The sequence below is a fragment of the Rhea americana genome, unplaced genomic scaffold (assembly GCF_003343005.1).
Source record: "Rhea americana isolate MKP2758 unplaced genomic scaffold, rheAme1 scaffold_445, whole genome shotgun sequence".
Taxonomy (NCBI): Eukaryota; Metazoa; Chordata; class Aves; order Rheiformes; family Rheidae; genus Rhea; species Rhea americana.
This window is the reverse complement of record NW_028186585.1, coordinates 181,731-202,856: the sequence shown is the minus strand read 5'-3', so window position 1 is coordinate 202,856 and position 21,126 is coordinate 181,731. Positions and strand designations below refer to the sequence as shown.

The following is a 21,126-nucleotide window of genomic DNA, read 5'->3' as shown; positions in this document are numbered from 1 at the left end:
CCACCCCTCCCCCGACCCCCCACGGCCTCTCGGGATTTGTAGTTCGGCGCCGCCGACCTCGGCGCCCCAGTCCCGCCCCCGCTCCGGGCGAGGACTACAATGCCCACAATGCACCGCGCTCCGCCCCGCGCTGTCACCTCCCCCCGCCCCGCGTGTGGGACTGARGGGGAAGCGCGTTCTTCCTTTGATTTACAAAAATCGTTCCTCGAAAGTCTTCAGAGGCAACAGCGTCGAGAGCGACGCAAGTCTCCAACGAGAAGGAAGCAAGGGAAAAAATAAAAATAAGAACTCGCCGCCATCTTGGATGAGGGCAAGTCGCGCCGCGCCCTCACCCAAGATGGCTGCTTCCTCGCGGGGCCGGGCTCCGCGGAGACGAGCGCCCCGCCTCGGGGGGAGCGGGGCTGGGCGCGGGGGCTGCCGGGACGGAGGGGGTGTGCCGGCGGCGGCGTGAGGCGGCGGCGGCGGCTCCGCCCCGGGCTATATGAGGCGGGGCGGCGGGCGGGCGGCCGGTGGCGTCTGAGCGACATGGCTTTGCTCCGGGAGGACGCGCAGAGCAAGGTGAGGGCGGCGGCGGCGGCGGCGGGACCGGCTGCGACCGGGTGGAGCCGGGCCGGGCCGGAGGCCGCCGCCGTGTGCCCCGTCCTCGCTGTGGGAAGGGGTCGGGGCGCAGCTGCCCGCGGGGGAGGAGGCGCCGCGGCGGGGAGGGAAGGGCTCGGCCCGGCTCGGGAAGGCCCGGGAGCCGCTGGGGGGCGGCGGGGGGGGTGGTGCGTGCGTTTCTCGGAGGAAACGCAAACCAAACGCTGAAACGGGAACCTTTGCACTGGTTAATGCGCACGCAGGGGCTGTTTGAAATCAGTTCTCATGCTGGCCAAGCTGCCTAGTTTAATCTACCCACTCTGCCTGGTTTAACAGCTGTCCTTCCTCCTTGGATAAAAGGTGAGGCATCCCTCTGACAGCCTGAGCTCCGGTGCTGTTGCATCTGAATGTAGCTTTGTGTTGTGGTTGCACAGAGCTCACCTGCAGGAAGGTGACTTGTGTTTTAAGCTGCCGTGGGTGCTTAAGTGGTGTTTTCTTCAGCCTTGTGGACTTGTGGATTGTCTGATTTGAGGACTAGAAGTGCACCTGCCTTAAGCAGTCCCTTAAGCAACTTTCTTCCTTCATCTTGTCTCCAGGTGGAGCTTTTTAAAAATAATCTCAGCCCTTGGGACTGCCAGAAACTTCTTTAACAAGTGCCTTGTGTTTTCTGGTTATCTGCTTTTAACTGTGGGCTAACCTGTGCTTTTACCTTTTGCTGCTCAATAGTACCCCACTATTGGTATTAATTCAGTTATCTGCCTGCCTTTTGAGAACACTGAGTCTTTGCAGGCTTGCAGGACCTGCAGTTGATGGGTAGAGGGAAAGGTAAGATATCAGCTTTCTTGTAGCAATCATAATTCCATGAGTGTTAACCTGCCCTTTCTAATTTAGCAAATGAGAATATTGGGGGAAAGGAAGAAGTTCCCACTCTGAGGGCTGGGGTGGCTTTAAGCTCCAACACTAAGTGGCCAAAGATTAACTAGCTTGTCTTGGGTAGCAGAGCTGTCTTGAGATTCCAGCAGCTGGGGGGAGGATAGAAACACTGCTATCTTGTCTGTTCCTGTTTAGGTAAGGAAACAACAACATGGAACTGGTGTGTGGCCAGTAGATAAATCTTGTGCCCATAGAGGAGGCTTCATTAGGTTTTAACCTTGAGTGAGAATCACTGGTAAGYATAAACAAAAAAAAGTGACCCTGAAGCAGCAAAGCAGTAGAAGTTYAGGATGTGTAGGAAGAGGGAGGGTATGGTAAAGGAGAATGTGAAGTGCAATGGAAAGGACAGTATAATCTGTCATGGGGAGGAAAAGGCACTTCAGAAAGTGAAGCAAGTAGTGGAACTGCCAACATAACCTTGTGTAGATATACTGGTGTGTTTGAAAGCATCCCTGGCTTGATAGTATTTTGCAAAATCTAGTCTGTAGTTGAACTGTTCTAGATCAAAGTATTGTAGCCTCATTTCTTTAGGATAGTCAATGGAAAGCAGAACATGAGATTATTTCTAATGTCCTGTCTGTGCAGAGTGCATGGATTGTCAAAAGCAGGAACTCGCGTGTATAACTGGCTATTTTCATTTTACTAAATTCTAGGAAATGTCTGTCTTCCCTGTAAATTTGGTCTAGAACTAATGCAGTGAGASAGAATATACTTGATACAGGTAAAGCTGAACAGTGGGTTCTTGGCTCTAGACACCTTCTGCTAGGTTCTAGGAAAAATATGGGCCAATCAAGTCTTGCTTTTGCTTTACAAGAAAACAGCTTCTGGATGCTGCTAGATTCAAAAGCAAGCAGGAAAATGAAGTGCTAGCAAAGGGAAAGGTATCAGCTAGGCATAACCTGCTCTCCAGGGGCTGAAATAGCCGTAATGATGGCTCAGCTTGATAGGCTCATGTCACAACCTCAAATCCACCAGAGGCAAAGATGAAGAGAGTCTAGTGAGGTTGTATTGCTGAGACTTTCCAGCATCAGCTCAAGGCTTATTACAGTAGGTCAGCAAAACATTCTTGTAAATGCTGAGTGGCATAAGGATTTGTTCCTGTTGCCCAGTTCCTGTCTTAGCTGGGGCTGCTTCATGTTACCAATGAAATATGGGCCAAATGTGCTCAGCCATACACTGCGTTCTGCATGCAAATGGCTGTGGCAGGATGGATTGGCCTGCTCCGTTGAAACTGTTGCTTGACTCCTTGAGAGCTGAGGAAATGGTGGACATGGGTGGAGGTGTCCTGTGTGCTGTCAGGTGGAGTAAAGGGAGGTAAGGTGGCTTCCAGTCTGTAAGAAAATGTGGAATCCTTGAATGTGCGTAATGTCTTTCCTGCAGCTCCCCCTGTCCAGAGGGGGCTGTGTGACTGATTTCTGTGGAGAAGAGTGCACAGATCCTCTAACAGCAGAGCTAAGTAACTAGCCTAGCTCATTGTACAGCCAGTGGTAACAGGTGCTCTGGCTATTGAGCCTGCCTTCTGCTCAGTTGGTGAGGAACGCCATTTGTACTTGCCAAGTGTGATGCTGTTAAACTGAGCTGTTATTTCCTCTGAATCCTTATTTCGAGCAAAATAAGCCATTAAGCTACTGCAGTTCTCCAGCCAGAAATCAAATTTGGGGAAGCATTTTCTCCAGCATAAGTAGCAATATGAAGATTGCATGCATGAGCCCTGTTCAGTTTTCCTGGTTACTTGCAATTCAGAGTACTTTAGAACTGTTTCAGCTAAACTTAAGTGTTAACAGCAAGTCTGTCCCGAAGGCTGCAAAATCAAAGCCGATTGTCTGTATTGGTTACTTACTAGTGTGTGCATGCAGAGTACCTCCAGATATATCTTTTGGTATCTTGATTAAGGAGAAACTTAAGCTGCTTATGCTAAATGACTGAAACGGTTCTAGTAACTAATGCCACTTGTATCTGCTGGCCAGACACCCTGGAAGACTGCTAGTATGCTTCTGGATGTACAGCACTTAGAGCTAAGAGCTGTATATCAACTGCCAGAGAATATCATGATCTTTTAGTGCTCTCTAGAGAGCACTTAAGCTGGTTTAATTAGAAAAGCTGGATGCTGGATAGTGGCAGATATAATTAATCCTGAAGTCTCATTTGTGGCTCTTGATTGAGTGACAATAGGAAGGTGGTCAGCAGGAGGAGAGCTGGTTAAAAGGTAGCTGACTGCAAGCAGAATGCTCTGTGAAATCTTAAACCCTTGTAGGAGTCTCTGCTCCTTCTGGGAGTTCAGCATGCAGAAGATAACTGGATTAATAAGTTTTTGAAAACAAATATGGATTCTTATTTCACTGGTAATGAGAGGTTATAYACAGTTGCTTGAGCTGGCAGATTCTCTGCTTAAAATGCAGAAGTAAAATCTGGTTATCTAGAATTGATGCTAAAATTGTTAAGAATGTACTTCCGAAGAGCAGCAGTTTAGCCATTCAACAGAACAAAACTGCTTCTGTGGCTGAGGGCATTTCCTGCTGCTGGGTGCTTACATGCATGAAGACTCATGCTTGCATTGAGAGAGGTCTGATCAGAAACTGAAGTCTCTCAAGCTGATACCTGGGGAGCTGATCATCACTGGGTTATAGGTAGATGATCCAACTTAAATATGTAGAGAAAAAGCTAGTGCTGTCAAACTATCTGGATCGATCAGAGTAATACTCTGCCCACACTYACCTCTCTCAGGCTTTCAAGTCAGATGGTTATTTTAAGTGTCCTACATAGTACCATAATACTTTTTTTTTTTTTTTTTTTTGCATGTTGCAAGTAAGGAGGAAGCTGCTGTGATTTGATTATGTTCCTGGATGGGGAACTTGAATTCTCTTGTGCCCTCCCACTGCTTAGAGTGCTGGGAAGAAGTGATGACCTCCCAGTTGCGAGAAACAGCTCCAATACGAAAGAGCTACCAGGCACGRGGGGCCAGAAAGCTAAGACAGAGCACTTCACTGAAAAGGTTTTTTCTGGGATCAGATGGCTGCTGTGAGAAAGGAACAAGCTTGGGGCCTGGAGATGAAAGTCTAATTCTCTTGCTCTGCATAGGCTTTATGTGAGCATAAGCAAGTTGGTTCTCATTCCAGCTTATAAAATGAGAATAGAATGCCTAGCAGAGTAAAAGATCTGGAAAGATAATGAGCTAAATGCTGTAGCAACAGGTGTTTATGTTGATCAAGAATTGGAGCAGACTGTCTGCTCTAGATGCTTACTGAGTTAGTGTCTTACCACAGATGAGAAGGAGGCATCTGCTCCCTATTCRGTGAGGAAAGGCTCCACCAATGGTTTCTGCAGGGAAACAAAGCACTCCGTCCTCCCCAAGTCAGGCAATGTGAATGCCCTCTTTGTAGTCTGAGCCTTGCTGCTGTGGTTGTGTAATCCTAGATATCTCCTGCCTGGAGTTACAAGCCCATGGTAACCTTCATAGAATTAGAGCAGATTGRTGTTTTTATGATCCTTTGCTTTGTAGTCAGTGAAGACCAAGCTCCTGTAGAGCAGAGATGAGAGAATCCTATGCTGTCTTCCAACAGTAAGAGGCTTAAWGTTTCAGTCTGCAACGATCTTTAAGCATAGTCTGAGACATGCAAGCTTACAGCAGAAGTTTGGTGCAGAAGAAATGTTGGAGCCGTATGCTGAAGGAATCCACACAGAACTAAGGTGGTCTTCAGAGCACTTTACCTGGAGGGCTGCAATACCACCCCTGTTACAGGGGCTTTCTTGATTCATGGGCCAGAGTTGGGACAAATGTACAGCACATTGTTCTGGAGTGTGCAGATGAGGGCTGCTGCTTCCCAATTGCTCCTGTAAAGAGGAGGCACTACTGGGGCAGTAAGTTCTCCTGCAGTAGCATTCCTGTCTAGTGTTGAAGCTGTGGGTTACATGCTCTTGCCTTACAGCTCTGCAGATTTTATGGCACTAGTGCAGGGAAGAAGTGCCCAGAAGCTCAGACTGCTTTAATCTGACAGAAGAAATAGCAGTTTATGTCCATACCTGCTTATCTYGTGTGCTGACAACTACTAGGCATGGAGATGGAAGAAGACAACATCTAATTATGGGTTACTTCCTTTGTAACACTTGAATACTAAGGAAGCTCACAACTTCAGGACTGGCTGTGTATAATCCTTTCCTTAGATTAGCTGAGAGGAAGCAGCTTCCTTTGGTTTATCGTACTTCTCAGACTCAGCAGTTTGTATTGTTAGCTCTGCTGATCCTGTTTGGACAGTGAAGATAAGTAACTTCAAAATAGTGGACTCTTGTCTTGCATCCTGCTTAAAGGGTCTGTGCCTCAGTGCTTTGCATACTAGTGTTACATGCCTACCCTAGCACCTGAGAAACTCTGAACAATTTAACTTTCTTTCAGCTAGCAGCAGCCAGCCAGCAGTGCTCCCAATTAATGTTTCAATAGTGGCCTTCTACCTATTTCTTCTTTAGAGTTTAGATAGGGCAGCCTCTGTCCTAACTAGTGTCAGTGATCTCTGAACTGCATAGCTTTACGTTGTGCCACTTGTTCTGTGGCTTCCTATTGACTTCCAGGTTTGTAGGTCTTTAGGGGGTTATAATAAACTCCATGGGATGACAGGAGGGAAGAAACTGCACAGTTGGAGTCCCTGTGGCTTTAGCACTTCAAACCTGAGTAATGCCTGGACTGCTGGGAAGCGTGTTCCAGGGCACGCTCTGTCAGCTTGGCATCCTTGCTGCTAATCCCCAGAATGGGATTAAAGCCTTCTGTCCCACAAAGTCAGAATGAGAAGCCCAGTGTGCTGTGTCCAAAGCCTTTCCATGATCACAGAACTTAGAGGGGTGTGTGTGTGTRTRYATACATACATAYATATATATATATGTATGTAATGTATATGTATATATCTTAGTCATGTGGTAAGAACCTTTTTTTATGGTGTGATAAACCAGTGAACAGCTAGTATGCCACAGGGTAAAAGCCTTTTTAACATGGCTGGAAAGATGGAGGGTCCAGTGACCTGGATATCTCACCAGTACATGAGAGCCTGGCAGAGGTGATTACAGTAACCATCAGTGATAGCAGGTGCCTAGCCAGGGGCAGGCTGGCAAGAAGCATATAAGTGATAGTCCGACAGCTGTGTCCTCTGCAGACAGTAAAGACTTGTCTACCTGATCTGGATTGCAATCCACAGAGACTAGGCAAGACTAGGAGGAGGGAGTTTCTAAAGCTTTGGGGAGCGAAGATTCACCTCTCAACAGTTCTTATGCAGCTTTACAGAAGCTTAAAGCAGCATTCAAGCCATCTGTGCTATGGCAGGATTGCTTCGCATACCCCTGGGCTATTTGCTTGTGAGCTGGCTTCTGTAATTCTTCCTGTGGTTAGCAGGTGGTAGGTGCAGGCTCTTGGCTAGAGAGTGTTTGCTGGTAGAGTGCAGGGGGGTGAAACAAAATCAGTCACAGCCCAGTTCTTCAGCTTTCTTTCATGGGAATGTGTTTGTAATTATCTCTAAAGAATAACCTTGGGATTCAGCTGAGCTCTGACAGTCACTTTGTCTGCAACAAAATGCATGTGCTGTGACCTTGAGCTCTGGCAGTTTCTCTCTTAAGYAGAAAGTGAGAATGATCTGCTGGGCTGTAACACTGAAGTAAGAGCCTCTTTAAAAGCAAGTTCTGTAGCAKGTAAGACCTTAACGTGGTAGGCTGAAGGTCTTGCATGCATGTCACTAGTGTCTATTAGCTTTTCAAAACATGTTCCTTTTTATCTGGGTGAATGTATCTAGCTGAAGTAAGGACCGGATGCATGCATCTCTCTTGCTTGGTACTCTGCACTGGATATGCCTAAACTCCTCTGCTCACTTCTGAGGCCTGATAGGGGTTTGAAGCTTTTTGCCTCAGACTGTTGGGTAGAAACTGTGAAGTACCGCTTGTGCTTTCCAAAGGAAGCTCAARTCATGGACTGGAGGGAGGAGTGGGCTAGCAGCTATGCTGAATCTGGTTGCTCATGAGCTCAACCTGTCTGCTTCTGTGGCTCCCCAGAATGGGGGGAGGAATGGATGTACTGAGTGCGAAGGCCTACCTGCACTGAGTCTGGAAGTGCTGTCCTTGTGAGGAATATCTGCAGGTCTACAACTCAAGGATCTTAGTGATGTACAACCTACAGCCTCCTCCACTGAGAAAGCTGTCCCACTGCCTAGGAAAGTTTAAATACATTTAAAATTGTACTGTTGGAATAAAGACGTTTGTCTCCCTCCTCACACCTCAAAAAGGTATATATGTGGTGGGGGAAGAAGCTAGCTCTTTTCAAGGCCTTTGAAGCCTAAAACACTGCAAAATCAAGTCTAGTCTTTATTGAATCTAGGGTGTTCTGGGGTCTCTTATGAAGGATGCCTGACATAGCATGCCCATAAACCTCTCAGCTACTCTGACTGGAGGCAAATAGCATTAAAATGTTGCCGGACAGCTCTGTCTAGGAAAGATAGGACTAGAATTTAGGAGAGGATGTGACTTGCRGTTGCAAGCTACAACTTTTGTAAAGCAGAGCTTGGATATCAGTGAGGCTAGTTTGTGTACCTGACCGGCAGCAGCTGATCTCTACTTCAGTTTACTGGGGCTTTTTTAAACAAAAGCTTTTTAGCAGCAGTAACACTRTGCCTGATAACTTGAAAATAAGATTAAACATATTCAGTGTAAATGCCATAGTATGCTTGGGTTTTAGCATTGTCTCTGGCAGACATTTTTTTTGTGCGTGTGTGGGTGTTTTTATCCTTCATAGAAGCCTAAAGAAAAGATTCATGGAACTGTAATATTTTGCCAAGATCAGAAAGAAAGTAGCCTTTGCAGTTGACAAAACAGCTATAGGAAATGACATGGTGGGGCTTAGCTTCATGTACAGCAGTGYTGGGAGATCAGAATGGCAGTGGTGACCAACCTAGGTTTAAGGGGAGGTGCCAGGCTCCTATCTATAGTAGATAAAAGCGCTTAAAGTTCATCTTGCCATAGATTCAAACAYGGCTGTCTAGCATAATGATGAGGACACTTTTATAGCAAGACTCTTTCTAAGACCTGTTCATTATCTTGTAGAGACAAAGGATAAGGAAGAGAAAGCTATTAGGATTGTTAYTTTCTTCAAAATGGCATGCTAGGCTTTGGCTTGATGTGCACYAAATAAGCTGAAGGACTGGCAGAAGGGACACCCTTCTGTAGAAGGGCTTCACAAATACCTTTAGTCTGGTCACTAAATATTAATTCAGTCTTCAGTCGTTAACCCAACAAGCCTTTTTCCCTTGCCTTGGGAAGGGAAGGTTTGTAGCAATGGCATACAGGTGGGATTAAGCCTATCATAATTTTCCATACATGCTGTTCCTGGAGGCATCAGTCTAGTGCAATGTGATTCTCATTGGTAGAGCTGATGATCCATCTAGTTTGACTAAACTTGATGGCTGACTAAGGCTTATACTGTGAATTCTGTTGCAGCTGAGGTCTGTATCTGTAGACCTGAATGTTGATCCTTCTCTCCAAATTGATATACCAGATGCCCTGAGTGAAAAGGACAGAGTGAAGTTCACTGTACATACCAAGGTAAGATTGTGTGTGTGGGGGGGGGGAAGTGTGCACAGATTACTTAACATGCTTGTGTATTACATATACCTGCAAAGGTCAACCTGGTGATGAAGAAAATTTAACTCTAATTAGATGGAGCTGTTCCACTTAAAGGTAGTCTGAGAGTATATGTGCAGAAACTAGTTTTCCTGTCTTGAACCTTCTATAAATAGAGACAAAGTAGCTGATATCTTAGTTTGGCTTTACCAAGGAGTCTCAGCTTGAGACCAGAAGGATGGGGAGGAGGGGAAAGCAGCTACTGTAATACTTCAGTGATCTGCATTAACAGTGTTCTACAACAGGGCCTTTTCTTTAAAAGGCCTCTGTAGTACTAAGGTTCTTGAATGAGTGCCAGTTCAACTAAAAGGGAGTAGGCGAGKCTCTTACTAAGCAAAATAGCTTGCTTGGGAAATGGACAGAACTGCTTCTAAAAGCACTAATTTAAAAAACAGTAGGGTTTCTATATCTTCTCTTCCAGACTACACTGCCAGCTTTTCAAAATCCTGAGTTTTCAGTTACAAGGCAGCATGAAGACTTTATATGGCTGCATGATACACTCACTGAAACTGAAGAGTATGCAGGACTCATTGTAAGTGTGCTTTTTTTTTTTTAAAAAAAAAGGGGGGGAACCCCCCACTCTGTTAAACAGAATACTGTGGTGATTTAGAGTAGAAACTAGTTAGGACATGAAGTCTGTCTGACCAATGCTACTAGTGTTTCATGATTTGGATAGTCCCTATGCTTTTCGTGCTGATAGAATTTCCCTTGTTCCCAGAGAACTTCAGTGATGTGGCTTTGTATTAACTTTCTAATTAGTTTGGCTGAGATCAGCAGAAAGCCTAGAGGCTCAGAGTTCCCAGCTCCATGATGGTATTGATATCTGCTTGAAGATAAGTGAACTATTCTATTAAATCTCTTCTCTTCTGCCAGCACTTTTCAGGAGACTGTTGTCTACCGAGGACAGCTGGCTGGCAGAGGGGAATAGTGGAGGATATTCCTCTGGGCTGGTTTCACTCCTGGGAGAGCTGCACAAAGCTGGGAGGGAAGATAAGGTGCCTAGATATCCACATGCCTGTAGACTTTTTTTTTTGGGGGGGGAAGTGCAGAGCCTTGCTGGCTTGATGTGACCAGGCAGAAGGGGCTCCTTCCAGAAAAGGCTAGGAGAAACTGGAAAACCTTGTGGTTGCTAAAAACTGTCATTAACCACTTTGGCTAGATACCTCCAGCACCTTCAAAGCCTGACTTCGATGGTCCAAGAGAGAAAATGCAGAAGCTAGGGGAAGGTGAAGTGTCTATGACAAAAGAGGAGTTTGCCAAAATGAAGCAAGAGCTAGAAGCGTAAGTAGAATATGAATTTACTGCTAAAAACTATGCTTAARTTGGCTCTCAGGAGGCCTCTCTGGTGCTAACTGATGTTGAGTGTGACTGTGCAGGGGCAGACACCCTTCAAATCTTCTGTAAAAACCTGGAACTGGGAAATTGCCAAAAATTTCTCTCAAACTGTAGAAAACTTCTCAGTCAAAGAGGTTGGAAATRGCTAGCTGGTGATAGAAAAGCTATTTCAGAAGCACACTGTCACTTTAAATTTATCCAGGGAAAATGCTCAACAYTTCATATGTTGAAGAAAGCAGTACAGAAGGGATCTGTCTGTTCTCTCCTTTCAGTGAATACCTTGCTGTCTTCAAGAAGACTGTATCATCACATGAAATCTTCCTTCAGCGGATTTCTTCTCACCCTGTTCTCAGCAAAGATCGCAATTTTCATGTTTTTTTGGAGTATGACCAGGATGTAAGGCATCCTTTTTTTTTCCTTAAGTAAAGCAAGGTGTTACGAGTGCTGTCGCTCTTCTGTGCACACTTCAGATATTATGCAAATCTACATGCAGTGTCAGTAGGTAGCTATTGCCAGTACTTATGACATGATTAACAGAAAAGCCTGTTTTGAGACCTTTGCTATAAATCTCATAGCATGTCTTAGTGCCCTAGGAAAGCGAAGACGCCAGCTTCCTATGTCCTGACATGTTAGGAACAAGTATGGTGCTTGCCTCTGCTGCCTGCACCATCCTTAAAACAGAGGTGTATTGAAATGAGCACTAGATCTTTCTTGTGGCGCACCCCATGATGAGTGATGGATGCTGATCCAAAATGCACCTGTGCTGTTTCTGGAAATAGAAAGGACACTAACACAGAACATCCAGTAAAGCCATTTGTTACCTTTACCCCGAAGTTTGTACAAAGATGGCTTTTTAATGTATCGTGGAAAGCAGTCAGACTAGCAGTGTTATTTATACCCAGTGTGTGACAGAGTAATGTAACTGCATATGTCACAGTAGTCACACTCCCCYTCTACTCCCCCTCACTGGATGACTCTAAAGCTGTGTTGATTTTTCTTTTCCAGCTAAGTGTTCGGAGGAAAAACACAAAAGAGATGTTTGGTGGCTTTTTAAAAAGTGTGGTAAAGAGTGCTGATGAAGTCCTTTTCTCTGGAGTCAAGGTGAGGTTGTTCACCCTAATTCTGATTGCTTCTTGCTTTTGAGATGTTAGCTGCTTCTGCTGCAGGGTTGATGTGCATGAGGCTGTCTAATGTTAACCTTCCTTGTTACTATTGGTCCAAGGTGGGTGGAGTAGCTTTTATTAATTTTGATCTCTCTGGAACCAAATAAGAGACATGGAAGCTACAGACTTTACAGTTCTAGCATGTGTTCAGAGTTTTGGCTGGATAGCCAGGAGTTGCCTTGACACCTGATACTAGTGGGGAGGAAAAGAATTAAACTTTCCCCAAGTGTGCTTATGGCTTCTGTCTACTTAGGAGCTCTGAGCAAACATGAGTTACGGGTTTCTAATTATACTAGATAAAATCAGATACYAAGGGCTCCTGCCACTGGTCTAGCTTCAGCTCTTCTGCCCTGCCATGGTAGGTCTTTCTAATARATTTGCTGTCCTAAGACATTAGTACATATAACATAACATTTGGTGTGCATGTGAAATAAGCTTGTGAACTGTTTGCTGCTTAGCTACCATGCTACAGCAGGCCTGGAAAGAAAAAGTTCCAGCAGTATGTAGCCCCAAAGGCTCTCTAATATAAGCTTGCTGGTTGGTTCATGGACTGGGCCTGCAGCACTGAACAGTTGAGGGTCAAATCCCTCATCACTGTGAAGAAAACTTACCAAGTGGCTTGGAAATTGTCAGGGTGCTGAACTCTGCTCTTCAGTAGAAATTTGACAGGTACTATACTCAGGTGGCTGAAGTTGTATCTTTGGACTCTTCTGTAAACAAGGAAGAGCCTATATTGTGCAGTAATGCAACTGACCTAACAGATCATACTCTCTTTCAGGAAGTAGAGGACTTTTTTGAGCAAGAGAAGACTTTTCTTGTAAACTACTACAACAGAATCAAGGATGCATGTGCGAAAGCAGATAAGATGACAAGATCTCATAAAAGTGAATCTTTTCAAAGACCTTTCTGAAGACCTAGTCTTGCTGATCTTAGTGTTTTCTGTAGCCTGAAAAATCTTGTCTTGTTCTTGCAGATGTTGCGGATGACTATATTTATGCTTCAGCTTGTTTGAACAGCCTGGCAGTAGAAGAGCCTACAGTTATCAAGAGGTAAGTGATTCTATTGACTGTTCATAAGCATATCCTGGTGGGTATATTAAGTTCCTTCTGTAAATTTCAGGAGACTGAGTTAGAGCTGGCTTGGATTTCTTTAATTGCATACAAATGACGTGGAAACTTTTTTCCTCTGATGCAACTAGTGTGGCAGGCCAATAAAACTRTTGACTGTTTCTGATTCTTAATTAATTAATTTCCTGCCAGTTGTGCCCTAAAACTTCAGAACTGAACTATATAGCTTATCAAAGCTCCTTCTAAGCCAACTTCTCCCCTGCCCTGAACTTCATTCAGGTTATAAAGTCCTAGTGGATGTCAGAGAAAGGGGTTGAGCGTCTGTTCTGCATGTAGACTTATTTAGCAACCCATACCTAATATAAACTAATRTGCTACTTTCTGGACTAGTAAGTTTTTCAACCTATGGAAACCTATTAATCTGTTTGAGGTGAATTCTTCTGCCTCTAAATTTTGCTCTCAAGTTAGTGAGGCCTTGTGTACACATACTTTACAGCTGAATAAAAGAGATGGTCTACCCTTCTTGGAGGGGAGTAGTTGTGGGAGATTCTTTGCAAGACTATTATGTTCTAGATGTAAGGATTTTATTTTAAATGATGTCTAGCTACCCAATTATACTAGTCTATTGGCCTGGAATTCAGCATCTCTTGCATTTAAACCTGATTGTCTAAATCTGTCTGGACCCAAGTACTTTGCAGGCTCTTGTCTGGATCTGYATGCAGGAACAAACTCCAGCCTTTAGCTTTCTGGCTTCCTGCAAGTTGAACCTGGAGTTCATCACATTGGGGAAATACCTAAAATCTATGTGCTTTTTCTAGGTACTTGTTGAAAGTTGCTGAGCTCTTTGAGAAACTCAGGGTAAGGAAAACTTGAACAAAAAAACAACAAAAAATTTAGACCTTACTGTCTCCTGTTACATACCTGTTGTCTGATCTCTTCTGCAGAAGGTAGAGAGTAGAGTTTCATCTGATGAAGACTTAAAACTCTCTGAACTGTTGAGATACTACATGCTCAATATAGAAGCTGCTAAGGTGAGTGTTTTAGCTATTGAAGCTTAGTTTTTATTATGGGCATCATGATCCCCTACAGCAGTCTTTGTGCACTTTAAGGCAAGAAAGGCGACCCTTTTCCTTTCAAAGAAACCTGGCCCTTGTGAACTATAGCAGAATGTGGAAAGCTACATACTGGCCAGCTGCAATCCAGTCCACCTAGAGAATGGCTCTTTTCAGAGCTATCTRGGCAGTTTACATTTGGCACATAGAGAGGAAGAAAAAATCTCATTAAGTTCCCCTAAGTTACTGCCACCTGAATTTGAGGCTTCTGGCAGCGTCCTAGCTCTCATGCTACTTGAATGCTCAGTGACTCATAGCAAAGCTACTGATGACTAAATAAAAATCCTGAAGTAAATCCAAGCTACTATATGTCCTTTAGCATGGATTTACAATAACATATGAAGGTGGCTGTGTTTCCAACAAGGGCTTGATACATGATATGACTGCAAAAAACTTCCCAGTAGCTCTGTTCCTCTAATCAATGCTTGACTTGGCAAAGGGATAACTGAGAAATGATTAGGTAGAWTCTGATAGTCCTTTTCGTCCAGTGTAGTGTCCCTAATGTTGTGTACCCTGGAACGTGCTCTATAGACTGTCTGCTCTATTGCCAGTTAGGTATCAAGACTGGACTGTCTCTAGATGAGAAAGGCATCATCACTGACATCTCAATTGTTTCTTATGTCTATGTTAATATAATATTTCAGTCAAATTGCCAGATATTCAAGGTGTGGYGATGTATCCTTTACTCAAAGCAGACTGAGGGAATTCAGAAAACTCCGCTCCTTAATGGAGAGGTCCTCCTTACAGAAAAATGAAGCTACTCTAAGGGAAGAAGTGATGCCTGCAGTCACCCTAATAAGTATTTTYTTGACTAAAGTACAAACAACTGTCATAAACACTTGATTCTGCATTAGTGAAGGCTGTTGTTGATACAATAATAATATGGAGAGTTACAGTCTGGAAGAAACGATGTCTGGTGCTGTAAAAAAGTGAAACCTCCTGCTGCTACGGTAGTTGTAACCTCATTTTGAGAAGTAGTCCTCYTACAGGCTGATGCATTATTCCTGTCTACTTTCAGGATCTTCTGTACAGACGTACGAGGGCTCTTGTTGACTATGAGAACTCAAACAAAGCTCTAGACAAAGCCAGACTAAAGAGCAAGGATGTCAGGCTTGCTGAGGCACATCAACAGGATTGTTGCCAGAAGTTTGAAAAGATTTCAGAATCTGCAAAACAAGGTAAAGCAAACTTAGCTCTGCCTCTGCTCAAGGGAAATCTTAATGCAGTCCCAGTCTCCATCTGACTTTAAACTGCTGGGGTCTTCTAAACATGCCTGAAGTGAGCAGTTGGGATATACAGGGACAGTATGTAGTTGCATGCATGTTGCAGGCATTATTGCTTCAATCTGAAGCACACAAACATCAGAACTAGATTGATCTTTAGCATAACCCCCTATTACTGGCTTTCCAACCTGAGTTCTTGTTCTTGGCTTCTGCCTGAAGGTAGTTGGTCTTCTGATTCTTTCAAATAGAACAGTGCAAACAAGCTTTTTCTGTCCTAGGCTGAATGCCTAATACTGAGTTTCAAACACTGATTCTTAGATGTCTTAGGCAAGCATGAAATAGAGGAGACATACTTTTATGCTACACTTCCTGCTTTTCTGTTCCTGTTTTTTTGGATTGGAAATGCTCTAACTTCTCCCTAAATCTACATGCACTCCTATTGTATTCTAGTTGTCCTSTTTACTAAAGACAGAACGGTTTTGTAGGAAGTTGCCTGTTTTTACAAAATAGCAGAGCCATTGATGCATACGCTTTATGGCTGGAAACAGTGTAGGACTAGCTTTTGAGCTACTTTGATCAAATGCTATAACTACAGAACTGCACAATAAAACTCATGGAACAAGGGCATAATCAAAACTTCAATCGCTACCTTGTGCAGCTGTCTTGTCTTAGCTTGTTCTTTCTTCCCTACAGAACTGATGAGCTTCAAACAGAAGAGAATAGCAGCTTTTCGCAAAAACCTAATTGAAATGGCAGAACTGGAAATAAAACATGCAAAGGTGTGTTCTCTCCAGAATAAACAGCTATAGTATGACTTGAGAAAAATGACTAATGTGTAACTTAGGACTTGGTGGGTTCCCCTTAGACTTAGGAAATGTAAAATAGAACAACAAGGTTTGCTAGCTGAGAAAGGAAGGGAAAAATGAAAAGCTATTGATATAGTATGTACAAAGAACGGGTGAGACTGTCGAAGTCTGCTTTCAACCTGTAGTGCAATAGGCTGGTGACCTGGATACAACAAGTCCCATGAGTAGCTGCCTCAGTTTTGCAAGTAGTGCACGATATCATTTTGTCTTACTTCCCATGATGCAACCCAAACTGTGGGGTGTGACTCCTGAGTCTGGAAGGGAACTGCTGCCTCAAGCATTCCCCTGAAGTGCTCTTCCCCTGTGGCTTTTGATCTAGTTGCCACTGTTCTTGCCTGGCTTATCAGCAATGTGGTGTCCTTGGGCAGCTGGGGGAGATACTGACTTGGAGGCCTATCATGAGGCTTCTGCTAAGCTGTGATGGGCTTGATTGAAGTAAACTGGGGAGATTAAATCATGTACTGCCAGTTTAATCCAGGAAAGCATACATCAGTTACAGTGCTTGTTTAGGGCAGAGAACAAAGCAGGAAGCCTCAGGAAGGGGTAACTCCACCTACTTAGCTGCAGAGGCTTCCAGATCCTTTTGGGTAAACTGTCTAGCGTATACCTATGGGAAGGGAATCTAGATATCTGAATCCAGATACTTTAATTTCTGAGGACTGAAAGATTGATTGCTTCCAGGTGGAGTGGGATGGGATACAGGTGCTCACACTTRTGCCACTTGCATTACATGCAGTCAGTTACTCAGCCATAATGCAGGAGCTGACTGCTAACAGGTACAAGTCTGAGACCTGAGCTCTGCTCAGCTGCTTCCTTGGAGAAAAAGCTAGCTTTTCTACCTTAAGAGCTCTSGGTTCCTCAAACTTCATTACAGGCTTGAATGTGGTGTAAAATAGGCTTGACAGTGCTACTCGATTTGTGTTCCACTTAACGCTCTTGTCTCTTCMCTTCCTTTCCACAAAGTCAGTTAGGCTTGTGTGAGGGGCAGATTGGAAACTCTRTGACCTGCTTTTGACAGTTATTGCTTGAATGCTTGCCTATGGAGTATAACTTCAGTACTGTCACTGCCACAGGCTACAAAATCCTGGGATGGGCCTACTATTTTGGAAACTTCTTCCTTTTGTGGAAGATAGGATTTAGATCATCAGTCACACTCATCTGAAATTAATTCTCTTCCTTTCCAGAACAATGTGTCTCTCCTGCAAAGCTGTATTGATTTGTTCAAGAACTAAGGCGCCTTATTCTGAGAATGTGAAAAAGCATCAATTGCACTCGATGGCCAGGGAAAACTTATTGGCTTGACTTCATTAGCTTAAAAATAAATGTTGTCACTAAGATTCTGTTTGACTAATACTTAACCATGTTAATAGTGATGTATTGACTTTCTTGGTATAAATGAGAGCTGAATTTCATATGCATTGTTTGGATGTAGCTAACATCCTGTTTGGCTGATAACTCAAAATGAGTCAAATGTAAGAAATCAATTTGCTGTTGACTGACTCTTCATCTAGTAGAAGGCATTTTCTGAGACCTCCCCTTTTGAAGGGTCATAAAGCAATCTGTCTCTTCATAGCCCTGATGCATTTGAAACTTGCAAGTAGGAATGGCTTGTATAAACMTAGTAATTTTATAAAGTAAATAACATTCCACTTCACAGACAGATTTCTACTACAGTATATTTTGAATTTCTATAAGTACATTTGGTATTTGTACACTTGGGCAATACAGCAAATAAAGATATCTGATACTACAAGCTGTTGCTCTATCACAAGACTTTGTGTGGGATGTAAAATAATTCTGGGCCTGAAGCATCAGTTTATCACAAATTACTCATCACCTGGGGCTCTTCACTGAACATGAAGCATATCTGACTCAGTAGAATTGCTCTTAGAATGGGTGTTGATATGAAATACGGGGGAATCGGCTCGTGGTGCAATTCCCGAGTAGCTATCTTGTTTGCCGCATGCTATGCGCTAGGAAAGCCAAAGCTTTCTGAAACATTGAGAGATTTAAAGGGGTTTGGCTCTTAGACTGGCTTACAAWGCTTTATATTCTTATCAATCTTGACAACTCCTGTTAGCAACCAGTGACTGTCTAAATGTCAAGCCTTAAAGTACAACTGTTGCTTGTCTCGGATGTAGCCTTGCATGAGTCTCTTGTGACTAAGTTTCTAGTCATGCTTGAAGCATGACTCTGGCTATGCTCTGGACAGATTGCCTGGAGCAGCCTCAACTGCAGAAGCTCTGTGAATGGGGGGCTCAAAGGTAGTACTGAAGGACTGTTAAGGGGCTTGCTTTTCTATAACTATCAATGCTTTTTCATTTTAAACTGCTGAAAACTCTGCTGCAGGGTGGACTGGCTGCTGAGAGCTGCAGTCTAGCTCAAATGCCTCAGCTCTGTCACCTTTTAATTTCCTTTGACAGGAACAGTATCAAGTAGTGGGTGATCTAGTTTCTGGAGTTCATGCTCAGCCTCTGCCCAATTATCACTTCAGTAGCAGCCATATAAGCTTATTGCTCGTGGGTATCTGGCCCATACGTAGAACAGGGATTGCTCATAGCACTGCTGTCACCTATGACAAGCACATGTCATGTAAACTCTTCTAGCTGCTTGTCCTTGGATCTTGGACTGTTGGTGGTCTTGAGCTATGCACATTCGTGCTGGTGAATGTTTAGCATTTCTGAAAAATGTCCTCTCTACCTTTGGCTGCCTCATTCTACAAAAGAGCAGAGCACTCCAGGTTCTGCTGACCAGGGCTCCGGAAAGCCATGGATGTTTCATGCCCTCTTTGCATGTATGGCATATGGAGTAGGGGAGGCAGCRTCCTCTTGTCTTTGCTGCTTTACCATAAAATGCAGTGTTTACAGTGGAGCACTGAACCTAGCTCTTCAGAGCTGGAGGGTCTTTGAATCAGACAGTAGTTAGAAGTGTCCCGGGAATACTGAACTGCCTTTATGCTGAACCTGAAGAAGCTGGTCTTTCAATATAGTTATCCTAAACTACTTATACTACGRGCTTACTTTCAGAAAAAGGCTACAGATGGTATCAGCATGAAAGAGCATTTTGAATCCTGACTTCAGAAGCATTCTAGGCTGTCCTTGACTTTATGTACTACTAGTAGCTAAGTGCTTGAAACTTTAACCAAGAAAGCTTTTTATTCTTTTGGAGCATTTTCCTGAGATGGTTGGTTCTAGGTTGGTTTGCACTCTAAATTCTTAACATAGCTGCACTCAGATTAAAGTATTAATTTGATCAGATTCTGAGTGTYTTCTGCATACTTTCAGTGGGTGTAACTATAGTTCTATCCTGGTGTTGCAGTTCGTTAAGTCAAAATGACTGCAAAAATCTGTAGCTATAAAAGTCTTTGCCAATAACTGCTTTGAAGGAAGGTGTTTTGCATCAAATGTACCAGTAGAGTGCATTGTGGTCAGCTTCAATGTCCGAAATGGGTTAATTCGGCAAAAGTGCTATTAACGGAGCAGAAATCATGTTCCTGGAGACCAGTGGGTGGCAGGCTTGGACAGCTCTGTATAAATAATCATACTAGAGTTGCCCTCAGACTGAATTGTAATGAAGTACTGGAAAGCTGCTTCATACCTCGGTTTCTTACGTGGCAGCTAAGTATATATTGATAGACAAGAGATCTGTAGCCTTAAACAGCTGCTTATGTGAGCAGCCTGCTCATAGGGAAGGATAGAAATACCTTTTTCTCACTAATTTGATTTCCCTTGTAGCAAGGCTTCGAATAAAGCCTTAGCAGAACAAAAAACAGCACAGACATGTTGGTTCAGTAGGACAGATGGTTCTCAATAAACACAAACTTGGATTTTTTTCTTTCTTTCTCAGTTGCAGAGATTTGGTTTAAAAAACTGAATTGGAGGGGTGGAGAGCAGTTTTGTGARTGCTCCGAACAAGGATTGAGCATCTTTAGTTTGCAGATACTGATCACATCTAAAAAGCTGTGTATTTGTGTTTTCTCTCTCTCTTTTTTTTTTTTTAAACAAGTGTGTTGCTCTGATTTACGAGTTGTAGATAGGCTTTGGAGAACAGACACAAGCCTCACCATTTTGATAGTTGTAGCATGTAGTTTTCAACATCAGTTCTGCTGTTCATCTGTTTTCTTCTGTCTAGCTGAAAAAGGTCAGAGAGCTAATATTTGGTCTGGTTTAYTCAGGTTTGTTAGATACCCAACTGCAATACTGTTGACAGAGGCCATTGCTGCTCCTACCTGGAGGTGAGCATAGCACTGACTAACCAGCCTAAGTGTTTAGGTTAGTGCTATATGACSCCTTCCAGCCATGTTGCTTCAAAGAGTTTAAAGAGCAAGTTTCTGCTAACCCAGCTTGCCTTGCCTGAAGTGGGCTATGGGCTCTTCTAGCAGCAGCCCAGCGGGTACAAATCTCCAGCCTGGAGTCAGGCATGTATTTCTGTTAACATAGCTGGTAGCAGACACATCTGCCTGTACATCAGTGCTCTGCTGGTGGCCTGTGCTGTGACAGATAGCACAGAGAAAGTGCTCTCCAAGGGAGAATGCTTCTGCTGGCATGCAGCTGCTGGGCTCTGCAGAGTATTGTATGATACAGTGTGTCCTTCTGTGTATGGTAATTTTAGGGTCCTTTTTTCTTCTCCATCCTATGGAGGAGCAGGTTTGTTTTTCATCCTATTAACAGGAGTGTGACTCCTGAGGAATCCTGTCTGCTCAGCAGTAGAGAGCAAGGAAGTGATTCCTGTCTTTGAACAGTGGTAGCACATCACTTCTTGCAGAGAAGKGAAGATGACTGATGTGGAGGTGTAGTTCTAGTGGGCCAGAACTGAGCCTTGGGTGCTGCAGATACCTGACAGGCTTTGCCTGGTGGAGTAGAGCTGAATGTCAAGACAAGAACAAAATGGTGGATCTGGATGGCAATGCAGACTCAAGAGGGACCGGCAGCAGAATATCTGGGTGCAGAAGGCTGCAGGGTTGGTAATGGTGAGTTTGCAGTGGGTCAGGCATACTAAAAAGAGAGTGTCTATGTGGGGGGGGGGAAGGGGAAGAGAAACAGGTGGTGGTTGTACTTGGGAAGTTGGCAATATTTAGATATTGGAAAAACAGCAGAGAGGAACCAGCCTGGTCAGATACGAGGCTGACTAACCTAGCCTGTTGAACGAGATCGCAATTCGGTGCAGTACAAGAAAAGGATTCAGTGAAACAGCCACAGGAAGGGGAT

The 21,126-nt window shown here is 43.9% G+C and overlaps 1 protein-coding gene across 1 annotated transcript; it reads left to right on the top strand.

Annotated features, from left to right (window-relative positions):
- The first annotated feature begins 427 nt into the window (after window positions 1-427).
- On the top strand, window positions 428-17,672 carry SNX5 (sorting nexin 5). Its single transcript, XM_085315957.1, has 13 exons — window positions 428-558; window positions 8,971-9,075; window positions 9,575-9,685; window positions 10,313-10,434; window positions 10,761-10,884; window positions 11,494-11,589; window positions 12,430-12,535; window positions 12,625-12,700; window positions 13,537-13,576; window positions 13,663-13,749; window positions 14,849-15,008; window positions 15,747-15,832; window positions 17,104-17,672. Exons 1-13 carry the CDS (start codon window positions 526-528, stop codon window positions 17,149-17,151), a joined length of 1,194 nt encoding a protein of 397 aa, XP_085172083.1. The 5' UTR covers window positions 428-525; the 3' UTR covers window positions 17,152-17,672.
- Window positions 17,673-21,126: the final 3,454 nt, after the last annotated feature.